General features: G+C 47.3%; 1 protein-coding gene across 1 annotated transcript in view; it reads left to right on the top strand.

Annotated features, from left to right (window-relative positions):
- PGAP3 (post-GPI attachment to proteins phospholipase 3) overlaps window positions 1-15,380 on the top strand; it is a 41,908-nt gene extending 26,528 nt beyond the window's left edge. The window contains exon 8 of the mRNA XM_073572570.1: window positions 13,884-15,380. Within this exon, the coding sequence (XP_073428671.1) occupies window positions 13,884-13,944 (61 nt within the window). The 3' untranslated portion in view covers window positions 13,945-15,380. The remainder of the gene's footprint in view (window positions 1-13,883) is intronic.
- Window positions 15,381-15,813: the final 433 nt, after the last annotated feature.

Below are 15,813 nucleotides of genomic sequence, written 5' to 3'. Positions count from 1 at the left end.
AAACCTCATTTGCCATTTTTCAGCCCAATTCTCCAATTTACTCCTGTCTGTAGTTGCAATCTGTCCTCCTTTGTGTTAACTACCTTACATAGTTTTGTATCATCTGCAAATACTGATATTTTACTGTGTAAGCCATCCACTAGATCATTAATAAATATATTAAATAGTTGGGGGCCCAATACAGAACCCTGTGGTACCCCACTAGTAACCCTGGCCCAATCTGAGTATGCACCATTAATAACCACTCTTTGTTTTCTATCACTAAGCCAGATACCTACCCATCTGCACACATTTTCCCCTAGCCCAAGCTTTCTCATCTTACTTACCAATCTTTTATGTGGGACAGTGTCAAATGCTTTAGAGAAGTCGAGATAAATGACATCCAATGATTCTCCTTGGTCCATTTGAGAGCTTACATCCTCATAGAAGCTGATCAGGTTAGTTTGACCGGAGCGATCCTTCATAAATCCATGTTGATATGGAGTTAAACATTTATGAACATTGAGATATTCCATAATGGTATGGTATCCCTTAAAAACCCTTCAAAAATTTTACCCATAACAGATGTTAAGCTTACCGACCTATAGTTTCCAGGTTCCCTTTTACACCCCTTTTTGAATATTGGTACCACATTTGCTTGCCGCCAATCAAAAGGAACAGACCCTGTTTCTATAGAGTCTTTAAATATAAGGAATAGAGGCCTATCTATCACATTACTTAACTCCCTTAATACCCGAGGGTGAATGCCATCAGGGCCTGGTGATTTGTCAATTTTAATCTTACTAAGGCGGTTCTGCACTTCTTCCTGGGTTAGGCAGGTAATACTTAATGGGGAGTTTACATTATTACTCTGCGTTTCCCCTGGCAAATCCTTTTCCTGTGTGAACACTGTTGAGAAATTTTTTAAAACATTTGCTTTTCCCACATCGCTCTCTATGATTTCACCCTCCTTGTTCTTTAAAGGGCCGACACCATCAATTTTAATCTTTTTCCCAGAGATGCTTAGCACTTGTTGGCCCTTCTGCCTTCACTCTGCGGTCCAGCTCACCCCAAACCATGTCGATTGGGTTCAGGTCTGGTGACTGTGGAGGCCAGGTCATCTGGCGTAGCACCCCTTCACTCTCCTTCTTGGTCAAATAGCCCTTACACAGCCTGGAGGTGTGCTTGGGGTCATTGTCCTGTTGAAAAATAAATGATGGTCCAACTAAACGCAAACCGGATGGAATAGCATGCCGCTGCAAGATACTGTGGTAGCCATGCTGGTTCAGTATGCCTTCAATTTTGAATAAATCCCCAACAGTGTCAGCAGCAAAGCACCCCCACACCATCACACCACCTCCTCCATGCTTTCCGGTGGGAACCAGGCATGTAGAGTCCATCCGTTCATCTTTTCTGCGTCGCACAAAGACATGGTGGTTGGAACCAAAGATCTCAAATTTGGACTCATCAGACCAAAGCACAGATTTCCACTGGTCTAATGTCCATTCCTTGTGTTCTTTAGCCCAAACAAGTCTCTTCTGCTTGTTGCCTGTCCTTAGCAGTGGTTTCCTAGCAGATATTTTACCATGAAGGCCTGCTGCACGAAGTCTGCTCTTAACAGTTGTTGTAGAGATGTGTCTGCTGCTAGAACTCTGTGTGGCATTGACCTGGTCTCTAATCTGAGCTGCTGTTAACCTGCGATTTCTGAGGCTGGTGACTTGGATGAACTTATCCTCCGCAGCAGAGGTGACTCTTGGTCTTCCTTTCCTGGGGCGGTCCTCATGTGAGCCAGTTTCTTTGTAGCGCTTGATGGTTTTTGCCACTGCACTTGGGGACACTTTCAAAGTTTTCACAATTTTTCGGACGGACTGACCTTCATTTCTGAAAGTAATGATGGCCACTCGTTTTTCTTAGCTGCTTTTTTCTTGCCATAATACAAATTCTAACAGTCTATTCAGTTGGACTATCAGCTGTGTATCCACCAGACTTCTGCACAACACAACTGATGGTCCCAACCCCATTTATAAGGCAAGAAATCCCACTTATTAAACCTGACAGGGCACACCTTTAAAGTGAAAACCATTTCCGGTGACTACCTCTTGAAGCTCATCAAGAGAATGCCAAGAGTGTACAAAGCAGTAATCAAAGCAAAAGGTGGCTACTTTGAAGAACCTAGAATATAAGACATATTTTACTCTTCGCCACGACAGCACCCACTTGGAGAGAGGGATCCGCCCATAGGAACAGGAAACCTACAGAGATAAAAGAGGGCGGTCCGCCTCTCCCCCTCAGTTGGTTTCCTGTTCCTAAGGGGAACCGCAGGATACGCTACAGTCTTACCTGGGCCAAGGAACCGCCTGTGCAGTGTCTGCGAGAACGGCAGGGGTTCCGGTCCAGAGGCAGCGACGGGGGAGTGCTGGAATCCGGCTCCCTCCTCGGCTGGTATGGACGGACGGGCAGAAACACCGGTACCGGGTGGCGCCGACCAGGTGTTCCTCTGATGATGACATGACACCGGGCAGGAGGATCCATTACGGTCCATGTGGGGGCGCAGGAACCGGAGAAAACGGCAGCCTCCGGCGTTCCTAAAGGGCTTCAGCGTCCAGGAGGACGCACATGCAGCGCAGCAGGAAGTGGTAAGGAGGAACTTCCGGGTTACCGGAGGTTCCTCGGCTCAGAGCGCACGCGCGGCTGGGCGGCACCACAGGCAGAGGCGCTCCCCGCCCCCTCCAGAAGGAAAGAAAAAAAAAAAAGGGCGATTCAACCTGCAGAGCGCGGGCGGCTAGTGTCAGCGCTGAAGCGCATACTAATGAGCCGCAAATAGGCGCACCTGGAGGGGGAGGTACCAGGTATGAAGGGGCTTACAAAAGGCCTGGGGCACAGGGATATGGCGTGCAATCATGTCTTCACCAAGGCAGGACACGCATCCCCAGGCAGGCGATGCAGCAGCAGCCAAGGACCACGCAAGACGAGGTTCCTTGGATCGTAGCCACAGAAGCCACGCCAACAAGCCTCCTTCTCAGCCTCCTGAGCCGGTACCTACAGCTTCTCTGGGTGAGTGGACAACGCTCTGCCTATCAAGCTGATAAAATGTCTCTCTCTCTCTCTCTCTCTCCCCTCCGTCATGATGTCTCTATCTCAGACTAAGAGGAAGGAAAAATCAAAAAATAAAAAATGTGCCCTGTGTACAAGTCCGCTACCGGACTCTTACACAAAAAGGCTGTGCAAAAGATGCATTAACGAAACGGCAAAACAGGCATCAACATCAGCCGCAGATATAAGGGCTATAATTAGGGAAGAACTACAGGCCCTAAGCCAGTCTAGCAGGCCTACTAATATCGAAACTACTAAGCCAGCAGGGGCCGTAGACACCGATGAGGGCGAAGTAGCCTCGGATAGTTCCAGTGCATCCACATCAGCATCCTCCTCCGATATGGAGGGCCGTTGCTGTTTTCCTTTAGATCATATGGACAATTTAGTTAAATCCGTGAGGAATACAATGGGATGCACAGACACAAAGGAGCCACAAACGACTCAAGAGATTGTTTGCAGGTCTGACACAGAAAGAGGAGAGTTTTTCCGGTTATTCCAGCGATAAAAGCTCTAGTTAAGAAGGAATGGGAGAGACAGGACCAGAGAGAGTATATTCCCTCAACCTCAAAGAGAAGGTACCCCTTTAACGACGAAGAGTTGTCGACATGGGTTAAGGTCCCGAAGGTAGACGCGGCAGTGGCCTCTGCCTCAAAGCAAACAATCTTACCAGTGGAGGACACAGGGGTTCTAAAAGACCCTCTTGACCGCAAAGCTGACGCCTCATTAAAGAGGGCATGGGAGGCAGCTACCGGCACGTTTAAACCGGCAATAGCTAGTACATGCACAGCTCGCTCTATGCTGGTCTGGATCGATCCAGGTGAGCACGGTGGCTCAGTGGTTAGCGCTGCAGCCTTGCAGCGCTGGAGTCCTGGGTTCGAATCCCACCTAGGACAACATCTGCAAGGAGTTTGTATGTTCTCCCCGTGTTTGCGTGGGTTTCCTCCGGGCACTCCGGTTTCCTCCCACACTCCAAAGACATACTGATAGGGAATTTAGATTGTGAGCCCCATCGGGGACAGTGATGAAAATGTGTGCAAACTGTAAAGCGCTGCGGAATATGTTAGCGCTATATAAAAATAAAGATTATTATTATTACTATATAAAAATAAAGATTATTATTATTATTATCGATCAACTAGACCAGCAAATAGACCAGAAGATCTCCAGAGACAAGCTACGAGCCGCCATACCTCTAATCCGTGGCGCAGCAGCATATATAGCAGATGCTTCTGCTGATTCTTTACGCATGGCAGCCAGAACAGCAGGGTTGGCTAATAACGCCAGATGTAGCCTATGGCTTAAAAGCTGGAGAGGTGACACCCAATCCAAAGCAAAGCTTTGTACCATTCCTTGCGAGGGTAAGTTCTTATTTGGGAAAGCCTTAGATGAAATCCTTACGAAGGCAAAAGAAAGGAAAAAAGGATTCCCTAACCCTCCTCTCCCATTTTATAGGAGGGCGTTTAGGAGAAGACCATTTGGCCGGGGAAGACCAGCAGAAAATCAAAACCGCTGGGCTACAAAGGAAGGAAAGGGCAAAGGTGCCATGTTCAGAGGATCCTCCTTCCGCAGGGACGAGGAACTGAGGAGCCAGTCCCTCCAGTAGGAGGGAGGCTAAAAAAATTTTTTCGAGAATGGGAGAAAATTACGGTTAGCCCTTGGGTTCTGGGCATTATTAAAGAAGGGTTAAAGATAGAATTCCATCATGTACCCCGTAATTCATTAATCATAACATCCTTCAGCTCACCAATCCAACAACAGGCCCTGGAGGCTGAGATTTGGAGCCTACTGGACAAAAAAGTTTTGGTCCATGTGCCTAAAGGGCAGGAAGGGAGAGGGTTTTTACTCCCCTCTCTTTCTGATACCTAAACCAGACGGATCATTCCGGACGATAATCAACTTGAAGAAATTAAATTCATTTATAATAAATCATAAATTTAAGATGGAATCCATAAGATCCACGATTAAGCTCCTCTTCCCCAATTGTATGATGGCAGGCTTGGATCTGAAGGATGCTTATTATCATATTCCCATCCATTTCAGATATCAGAGATACCTCAGAGTGGCGGTCCTCCTCGATGGCAAGATACAGCATCTCCAGTTCACAGCCATGCCATTCGGCATTTCCATCGCACCACGAGTATTTACAAAGGTGATGTTGGAAGTGATGGCTTTTTTACGCCAGAAGGACACACTAATAGTACCCTATCTGGATGATTTTTTGATAATAGGGAATTCAATTTGGCAATGTAATGAGCGAGTTGCTGATACAGTCTTGTCCCTACAGGCCCTAGGGTGGATAATAAACTTCAAGAAGTCCAGAATCGAGCCGCAGTCTGTTCAGTCCTTCCTAGGTCTCGAGCTAGACTCCATATACCAAAAATGTTTGCTGTCTCAGGTAAAAATTTCAGCAATTAAAAAGGTTAGGATAGCAATAGATCGGCCACACATATCTTTAAGGGAAGCAATGTCCCTCCTGGGATCCCTTACTGCCTGCATTCCGGCAGTTCGGTGGGCCCAGTTCCACACGAGGTAGCTACAACACCAAATTCTCTTAGAGGAATCCCGTGACCGGGGGAATCTGACAAAGAAAATCACGCTATCCCAGGAGGTCCTAACCTCCCTTGCATGGTGGCTAAGGGATGATAACTTAGCGGGAGGAGTACCTTGGGTTATAACACCCTCCCGTATAATTATCACGGACGCGAGCCCCACAGGATGGGGAGCCCATATGGGGAATATTTTTGCCCAAGGCCTATGGGATATAGGCGAAGATCAGGATTCGTCAAATTTAAAAGAACTAAAGGCAGTCTAATATGCATTATGTCATTTTCTTCCACAGTTACAAGGGGAAAACGTGAGAATCCTTTCGGACAACACCACAGTAGTCGCATATCTGAACAGACAAGGCGGAACTCGATCAGTCACCTTAATGTCTTCCGCAAGAAGGATTTTATCCCTAGCAGAAAAACATTTGTTGTCTCTCTCAGCCCTCCACATAAGGGGAAGAGACAATTTGGAGGCAGGTTTTCTAAGCCGCCATACACTGCGACAAGGAGAGTGGTGTCTAAGCCGGGAGATATTCACACGCATCGTGGCACTATGGGGTCGTCCCCAAATGGATCTCTTCGCCACCAGAGAAAACAGACAGGTGCGAAGGTTCGCCTCTCTAAATATGACAGACAATCCGGAAATTTTGGATGCCCTCCAGGCCCCGTGGCAATTCAAACTGGCATATGCATTTCCCCCAATCATACTACTACCGCAGGTGATCAGGAAAATCAGAGCAGAGGAAGCACGGATAATCTTAATAGCACCATTCTGGCCCAGGAGGCCTTGGTTTTCTTGCCTGCAAGCAATGTCAGTGACAGACCCGTGGGTGCTTCCTTCAACCCCCAGGCTCCTCTCACAGGGGCCATTCTTCCATCCTCAAGTGGACAATCTCCACTTGACGGCTTGGAACTTGAAAGGGAAATGTTGAGATCAAGAGGATTCTCGGAGGGATTAGCCAATACACTCCTACAAAGTCTGAAAGTGACAACTACAAAAATTTACACCAGAGTATGGAGAAAATTCCTAGAGTCCCACACAGGCCCGGATTCTAGAGAAATTCCGATTACAGCGATCCTAGAGTTCCTACAGAAAGGGAAGGAATTAGGGCTATCTGTTAACACACTAAAAGTCCAGGTGTCGGCTCTAGGGGCCCTCTATAGCTATAACGTGGCAGGCAATAGATGGATAAGAAGATTCATCTCGGCCTGTGAGCGGAGTGAGCCGGTGCACATACCTAGTGTTCCTCCTTGGGACTTAAACCTGGTTCTGGAGGCTCTAACACGTCCTCCTTTTGAACCTTTAGATTCAATATCCCTTAAACACCTATCCTTCAAAACAGTACTGCTAGTTGCACTAACCTCAGCCAGAAGAGTTAGCGACATACAAGCACTTTCAATAGAACCCCCTTTTCTGTTGACATTCCAGGATCAGCTAATACTAAAACCAGATCCCTCATACTTACCAAAGGTAGCAGGGAAGTTTCACCGATCACAAGAGATCCACCTCCCTTCATTTTTTAGTAACCCTTCTACTCCAGAGGAAGAAAAGTTCCATACACTAGACGTTAGAAGAGCTGAATTACAATACATCGAGAGGTCTAGCAGCTGGAGGAAGAGTAGGGCTCTATTTGTTTCCTTCCAGGGCCTAAAGAAGGGATATGAAGTCACAAGGGGTACTTTGTCTCGGTGGATCAGAGACGCGATTGGGCTGGCATACTCCGAGAGCAATGAAAATCCTCCGGAGGGTATCAGAGCACATGCCGCCAGAGCTATGGCTTCCTCTTGGGCAGAGAGGGGAGACGTCGCAATCGAGTCTATATGTAAGGCGGCAACCTGGTCTACACCCTCTACCTTTTATAATCACTATAGGCTTGATTTATCAGGCTCATCGGACCTAGAATTTGGTAGAGCGGTTCTCGGCACGGTGGTCCCTCCCAGGTGAAGGTCTCTGAAAGTCTCTCCAAGTGGGTGCTGTCGTGGCGAAGAGTAAAAAGCCGGATTACTTACCGGTAATGCTCTTTTAATGAGCCAACGACAGCACCCGTTCACTAACCCTCCCTAGAAGTTAACATAATGTATATACACCTTCTTAGTTGTAAAGTTAATAAATTTAGAATATTGGATAATATAATGGCCTAATAATTGGCGGTCCTCCTGGTACTCTGAAATCCAACTGAGGGGGAGAGGCGGACCGCCCTCTTTTATCTCTGTAGGTTTCCTGTTCCTATGGGCGGATCCCTCTCTCCAAGTGGGTGCTGTCGTGGACTCTTTAAAAGAGCATTACCGGTAAGTAATCCGGCTTTTTCAGTTGTTTCACACTTTTTTGTTAATTATATAATTCCACAGGTGTTAATTCATAGTTTTGATGCCTTCAGAGTGAATCTACAATTTTCATAGTCATGAAAATAAAGAAAACTCTTTGAATGAGAAGGTGTGTCCAAACTTTTGGTCTGTACTGTATGTTCAAGAGATGAGGAAAGAAATACGCTGATCCTCCAATTAGAAAGCATCAGCGTTACCAAGGTCACTTTCACCCAATCCAAGAGCATTTGGCCATAGAAGCACACAGTGCCTATGCAAACAAAGTCCAATCAAAGGTGTGTCGCTCAGCCTCGAGTCAGAAGAAAGCGTCTATGTTGTCAGGACCACTGTTACCCAATGACAGGTCCACTGACCATAAAGGCGCAATGCACATTTATGGGTGACATCCAATCACAGAGCTAATACCAATTGTGTCATATGGGGAGCGGTCACATGACTGCAACCCGGCAGCGGCAATAAGCCAACATTTACATGGCAGTATTCGAGCAATAGCTATTGATCGCAACATCTAGAAGATTAGAAAGAGATAAGGTCGGAAACTGAAACAAACAGGTCCCAATGATGCCAGTCAGAGCTAGTGTTCTGCGCCTGAATCCTTGTGCTTGCACGACTCTTGGTATCTGCCAGACTTCTTACCATAAAGAAACGTCGGCATTATTATTTATTATTATAGCGCCATTTAATCCATGGCGCTTTACATGTGAGGAGGGGTATACATAATAAAAACTAGTAAAGTAATCGTAAACAATACCAGAAACGGCTGGTACAGGAGGAGAGAGGACCCTGCCCGCGAGGGCTCACAATCTACAAGGGGTGGGTGAGGATATAGTAGGTGAGAGTAGAGCTTGTCGTGCAGTGGCTTGGTGGATCGGTGGTTACTGCAAGTTGTAGGCTTGTCGGAGAAAGTAGGTCTTCAGGTTCCTTTTGAAGGTTTCCATGGTTGACTAAGAGTCTGATATGTTGTGGTAGAGAGTTCCAGATTAGGGCGGATGCGACGGAGAAATTTTGTGAGGATCGGAGATTGCGGGTAGGTAATTATCTGGAGACGAGGTCACCGATGTATGGAGGGGACAGGCTGTGGATGGCTTTGTATGTCATGGTTAGGGTTTTGAACTGGAGTCTTTGGGTAATGGGAAGCCAGTGCAGGGATTGACAGAGGCGAGAGGCCGGAGAATTACTGGTGGGACAGGTGGATTAGTCGAGCAGCAGAGTTAGAATAGATTGGAGGGGTGCAAGAGTTAGATCTTTGGGACAATATCTAATGTTTCATGCCATATAAACAATAAGATGGAAATATTTTAGATTAGCCTCCATTTTTTCCAGTTACCTTTGTTCCTGAATTTTAATTTTTTTTTAATGAATTAATAAAAATTTCTATGTTTTATATGAATTCATTTGGTCACTTCAATTTATTTTTTGTACCAAAGGGAAATATCTGAAGAGGTGTACAAAAAAATTAGGTGGTATAAGAGTGCAAGAGTGTTAAAGGGGAGGCCACAGAGCAGGAGGTTGCAGTAGTCAAGGCGGGAGATGAGGGCATTGACTAGGGTTTTACAGATTCTTGGTTGAGGAATGTACGGATCCATTAAATATTTTTGAGTTAAAGTCGGCAGGAAGTGGAAAGGGCTTGGATATGTGGGTTGAAAGCGAGATCAGTGTCAAGGATTACCCTGAGTCTATGAGCTTGTAGGACTGGGGAGAGTGGGCAGCCATTTACTTTAATGGATAGGTCCGCTGGGGGGGTCGAGTGAGATGGGAGAAAGATGATGAATTCTATTTTGTCCATATTAAGTTTTAGAAGTCTAGCGGAGAAGAAGGATGAACTAGTGGACAGACATTGAGAGATTCTGTTTAGAAGGGAGGTGATATCTGGTCCAGAGATGTAGATCTGTGTGTCATCAGCATAGAGGTGATACTGAAAGCCGTGAGATTCTATGAGCTGTCCGAGACCGAAGGTGTATGTTAATTTACCATTGGTGGTCAGGAACAGGTTAAAGGGGAATATGTCACTCTGATGTAAGGATAGAGACCCTGATTCCAGTCATGTATCCCTTACTAGGCTGTTTTTTGCAATTGTGATATAGTCACTTTTATTTCTCTGCAGCAGATCCAGCAGTTCTCTGAATGCTGAGCTCTACATAACCCCACCCCCACAACTGATTGGCATCTTTCTGTTGGTGGGGGCACAGTTATACAAAGCAGGAGGACTACATGGTACAAGACATCTAGTCCTCTAGTGATTAATCATCTGCTAATCTAGCACTGATTTTATTGAAACTACAACAAGCAGCCCAATAAGTGACGTAGTACTGTAAGCCGTGTCTCTGCCCCTAAATCATGCTGCTCTCAAGATTACATAGCTAAAATATGCTGACAAATTGCCTGTATTTAAAAAAAAACAAAAACTTTTTTTTTTGCTTTTCAATTGGATTATTAACAAAACAAAAGCGAATACCAGGTGTCTGGGATAACACGCTTTGTCTAAATGCCCTCAGGTATAGGCACAATTCCAGCTCCTGACCTTGTCAACCTGGTGATGGATCTCAATAGGTCTATTATACACTTAATAAGCTCAGTTCAGTGTATTGTGTTCATCTAACTAGTGGTTTAGTGTAGCTCTGGTTTGAAGGAAAAAATAATTTAAAAAAAACATATAAATATAACTGTATCACTTGCAGTGATTTACTGAAAATCATAAAAAAATGTAAATACAACATAGGGATCACACACATGGGCACATCACGGCTTTATACACCCTCTAGATGTAATGAAGATTACTCTGTGTCCAATGCCAATTTTTCACAAAGGCATATTGAAAAACTTTGTGGTGTGTCTGATCATAGTTCATATTTGCAGAGGTATGTTTTCCTACACGATGTGCCTGTTGGGGAGAATTTATCTATAGATACAGCACAGACTGATCCTGCACAGCAGCACACTGAGTTCTCAGCCTGTCTGCATTAACCCTTAGATAAACAGGTAACTTTCTCATCATAGTCTGCAGCTTGTCATGTATCATTGTCATTTGAAATTAGTCGGGATAATTTTTTACATTTTATACCTTTTTTTTTTTTTTATTGTATTTTTTTTTTACTATAATGCTAACAGATCAAGCCATGAATTTCACTACTAATCCTTCACCTAATACATGTAGCTCTCCCAGAAGAGCATAGTGATATCACAGTGGGACTGGAAGGTTAACCCAGATGAAAACACCAGGCACCTCTGTTATTAAGGAGTGGGGTTGTAAAATCTAAAGTCTATGAGGAGGCAAAGTAATTGTCTTTACTGACGTGTATGGAGAATGAAAAAAAAAAAAGTACTACGGTGTCTTTAATTTGAATAGTTTTTTCTTACAAATTTTATATAAATCCATGATAAATAACACAATAGAACAGGGGTGTCAATTTTCTCAAGGGGCCTCATGAGAGACCGTGACTTTTGTGGAGGACCGAACCAATAGGCACAAAATTCAACTCAATATTAATATTGATATATTATAAATATTGATATATATTAATTGTATCACTTAATATTGGACAGAGTTAACTATGCTGACACCCATATATATATTGTTTGAACCCGATTACAGCCCCTTCTGTATATCGTATGAGCCCCACGCAGCCTCCTCCCTCTGCTGCGTGAGCCCCACGCAGCCTCCTCCCTCTGCTGCGTGAGCCCCACGCAGCCTCCTCCCTCTGCTGCGTGAGCCCCACGCAGCCTCCTCCCTCTGCTGCGTGAGCCCCACGCAGCCTCCTCCCTCTGCTGCGTGAGACCCACGCAGCCTCCTCCCTCTGCTGCGTGAGACCCACGCAGCCTCCTCCCTCTGCTGCGTGAGACCCACGCAGCCTCCTCCCTCTGCTGCGTGAGACCCACGCAGCCTCCTCCCTCTGCTGCGTGAGCCCCACGCAGCCTCCTCCCTCTGCTGCGTGAGCCCCACGCAGCCTCCTCCCCTCTGCTGCGTGAGCCCCACGCAGCCTCCTCCCCTCTGCTGCGTGAGCCCCACGCAGCCTCCCCCTCTGCTGCGTGAGCCCCACGCAGCCTCCTCCCCTCTGCTGCGTGAGCCCCACGCAGCCTCCTCCCCTCTGCTGCGTGAGCCCCACGCAGCCTCCTCCCCTCTGCTGCGTGAGCCCCACGCAGCCTCCTCCCCTCTGCTGCGTGAGCCCCACGCAGCCTCCTCCCCTCTGCTGCGTGAGCCCCACGCAGCCTCCTCCCCTCTGCTGCGTGAGCCCCACGCAGCCTCCTCCCCTCTGCTGCGTGAGCCCCACGCAGCCTCCTCCCCTCTGCTGCGTGAGCCCCACGCAGCCTCCTCCCCTCTGCTGCGTGAGCCCCACGCAGCCTCCTCCCCTCTGCTGCGTGAGCCCCACGCAGCCTCCTCCCCTCTGCTGCGTGAGCCCCACGCAGCCTCCTCCCCTCTGCTGCGTGAGCCCCACGCAGCCTCCTCCCCTCTGCTGCGTGAGCCCCACGCAGCCTCCTCCCCTCTGCTGCGTGAGCCCCACGCAGCCTCCTCCCCTCTGCTGCGTGAGCCCCACGCAGCCTCCTCCCCTCTGCTGCGTGAGCCCCACGCAGCCTCCTCCCCTCTGCTGCGTGAGCCCCACGCAGCCTCCTCCCCTCTGCTGCGTGAGCCCCACGCAGCCTCCTCCCCTCTGCTGCGTGAGCCCCACGCAGCCTCCTCCCCTCTGCTGCGTGAGCCCCACGCAGCCTCCTCCCCTCTGCTGCGTGAGCCCCACGCAGCCTCCTCCCCTCTGCTGCGTGAGCCCCACGCAGCCTCCTCCCCTCTGCTGCGTGAGCCCCACGCAGCCTCCTCCCCTCTGCTGCGTGAGCCCCACGCAGCCTCCTCCCCTCTGCTGCGTGAGCCCCACGCAGCCTCCTCCCCTCTGCTGCGTGAGCCCCACGCAGCCTCCTCCCCTCTGCTGCGTGAGCCCCACGCAGCCTCCTCCCCTCTGCTGCGTGAGCCCCACGCAGCCTCCTCCCCTCTGCTGCGTGAGCCCCACGCAGCCTCCTCCCCTCTGCTGCGTGAGCCCCACGCAGCCTCCTCCCTCTACTAAACAGTATTATTTTAGGACCTTGAAAATCTGATGTAGTTTTAGGTCAAAGTTATGCATGTTTGGAAAATTCTGAATGGTTTACAAATGTTTAGGGACATTTTAACCAGTGGTGACCTGGATTTGAAGAACTGGTCTTAAAGGGGATTTATCATCATGATAAATGGATAAAATTGCAATGTACTTGTAAAAACAAGTGACTTTCCAATTGATCATTTGTGTTCTCAAGATTGGAGGGATTTTTAATCCTATAGTTTACTGCTTGTTGCCTAGAGAGGCTGGTCTCCAAGGCAAGGAGTGCAGCTCTTATAAGCTGTTTGCTACAGATTTGTACCCCCCCGCGCGCCTCCGATGCAAAATTGCGTCTCTGTGCAGCATCGGCAAGTGAACAGTTCGGCCAAGCAGTTCAGTCACTCCAAACCGTCAATAAAGCAAGAAGATACTGTAGGAAATGTGTCCCCAGGTGCCTTTTGTCATGTGCATGAGATTTTGTTTTTCAGTATCAGTTTTTCCTTGTGTTCAGTGCAAACTAAATTTCTGTTGCTACAAGGAAACCATCAACAAGCAGAAATGATACGGCTTCATTTTAATTATGGTTTGTGTTAACACCTAGGACTGCACAAACAATTAGCCATTAAATATTCGACATCTAAATAGTTTGTTCTTCATAAACCGGACTCCTCTGTAGCCTGTAACTATGGAGGTACACGTGTTTGCAGCTCTTATTAAGATCTAAGTTGATTTTTTTTTATTTTGGAATCCTTTAATTTTACCATACAGTCCTCCTGCTTTGCTGTACCACCATTCTGCCAGGAGATGGTGAAATTGTGTTTTGGATGTTAGATAGGCTCTGGGCTTCTCACTGATTTACAGCTGTTATTTCTCTCCCATCTAGTTTCTTGAAGGACGACAGCTTATATCTTCTGAAGGTGAACTCTGTACAGAAACTGGAATAGACTGGGAGAGATTCCTGAATGTGGGTCCTACACTGGCTTACCTTGTCTGCAGTATTGGACGTTGAAGTGGCCATGATGTACCATTGTATTTCCCTCTTGGAAAGTGGGAGTCTCTAAAGTGCCTTATTGCTATTGTGAAAGTGACTGTGACACGAGTCTGGTACCCAGTGCAGTCAGTATCCATTTTCCATGTAATGCTTATCCTGCATCTGACATTGATGTATATTTTGCACACTGCTGTAACCGTTAGACTGCAAACCAGTCTTAGGAAGCAGTCAGATGCTAATTGCATTGCTTGGAATGGTCCGTGGCTCTCCTGACTTAAGCATGACATCTGCAAAGAAATACATGCTGCCATGCTCTGGTCAAGAGAGCTGCCGGCCAGTTCGACAATGCAATCGTCATCCGTGTTATACGGCGGTCTGACTGTACCCCAACAGGAACTCTAGATAGGCCCCCATACCCTGTGGGTAGGATGGCAAACGTAGAGCTTGTCATTGTCATTTTTGCTCTACTTGTAGTCGAAAACATATAGAGACCATATCTTTAAGGGATAAGCGATAACTGCTACATTTTTGGGATCTGACTGTTGAGAACCCACTGACCCTCAGAGTGGGTGTCTTGTCCCCTGTTTATTTGCTCATCAGCCTCCATGCAACTGTCGGGTATAGCCAAGTATAGGGCACAGCCATTTTTGCCAATTCCATATGTTTTAGAACAACAGTACATATGTGTGATCTCTGCTCTGCTCAGACAGAGTACATGATCCCCATTTGGTGGTCTCATATCCCACCAATCTAACAGTTAACACCTGTCCACTCGATAAGCGATTAACTTATTACTGCAAGACTCCTATAATTATACAGACATCAGTTCCTGAGCACAGCATGTTGGTGGCCCAAAGAAAGTGAAAAACTGATGGATTTTAATTACCCTGTACTTATCTTTGTTTAAAAATGTGATTGTTTTGTCGGACTATTCATTTTCCAGCCTTAAAAGTGTTTTACCATTGAACCTTACACACATACCTATATGATTTGGTGATAAATGTTGGGTCAATAGTGGTCTACGGTCCCCAGCTGATCTTGCATCCTCTTCCCCTTGTCTACTCTAATCTGGCATGAAGCAGAGCTAGTTCCAGCTTCTTCTCTAGAACGTATAATTGACTGTGTTGCTCATATGTATAGTCATCACTTTATACATCTCTGACCTGATTATAGGGAATAGGACCACCTAGGACATTCTCAGGATTTATGGAGGTCCTAGGCTTGGACCCCCACTGATGTAATAAGATTTATCCAGTGTTATGGGGAAATGATGAAACTCTATTGGAGAAAACCCTTTTAAATTCTTTTACTATGGGGTAGTCTCGCACCACATTAGGCTAGTTTCACATTTGCGTTTCAGGGTGCAGCGACGGCCTGCGCATGGCCGCAGCTAAGCCCCGCCCCTCCGATAGCTCCGCCTCCGGGCGCATGACGCTGCATGCGTCACGCATCCCCTATCTTTATCACTGAGGACGCAGGCCGTGCGCAGTATGCGTTTGGCGGCCTCTGCGTCCTTTTGACGGTGTGCCGAGCGCAACCAAATTGCAACAGGTTGCGTTTGGCGCTAGTCGGCGCACCATCAAAAGGACGCAGGCACCGCCAAAACGCATACTGCGCACGCCCTGCGTCCTCAGTGATAAAGATAGGGGACGCATGCAGCGTCATGCGCCCGGAGGCGGAGCTATCGGAGGGGGTGGGGCTTAGCGGCGGCCGTGCGCAGGCCGTCGCTGCGCCCTGAAACGCAAATGTGAAACTAGCCAAAACTTGTACATATTTCTGCTTGGAAAATAGGTGAGCAAATATTTCTGCTTGGTAGTCATTA

This window comes from Dendrobates tinctorius, unplaced genomic scaffold, assembly GCF_039654945.1.
Source record: "Dendrobates tinctorius isolate UK_male_01 unplaced genomic scaffold, ASM3965494v1 ptg000032l, whole genome shotgun sequence".
In the NCBI taxonomy this organism is placed as follows: Eukaryota; Metazoa; Chordata; class Amphibia; order Anura; family Dendrobatidae; genus Dendrobates; species Dendrobates tinctorius.
This window is presented reverse-complemented; position numbering and strand designations above follow the sequence as displayed.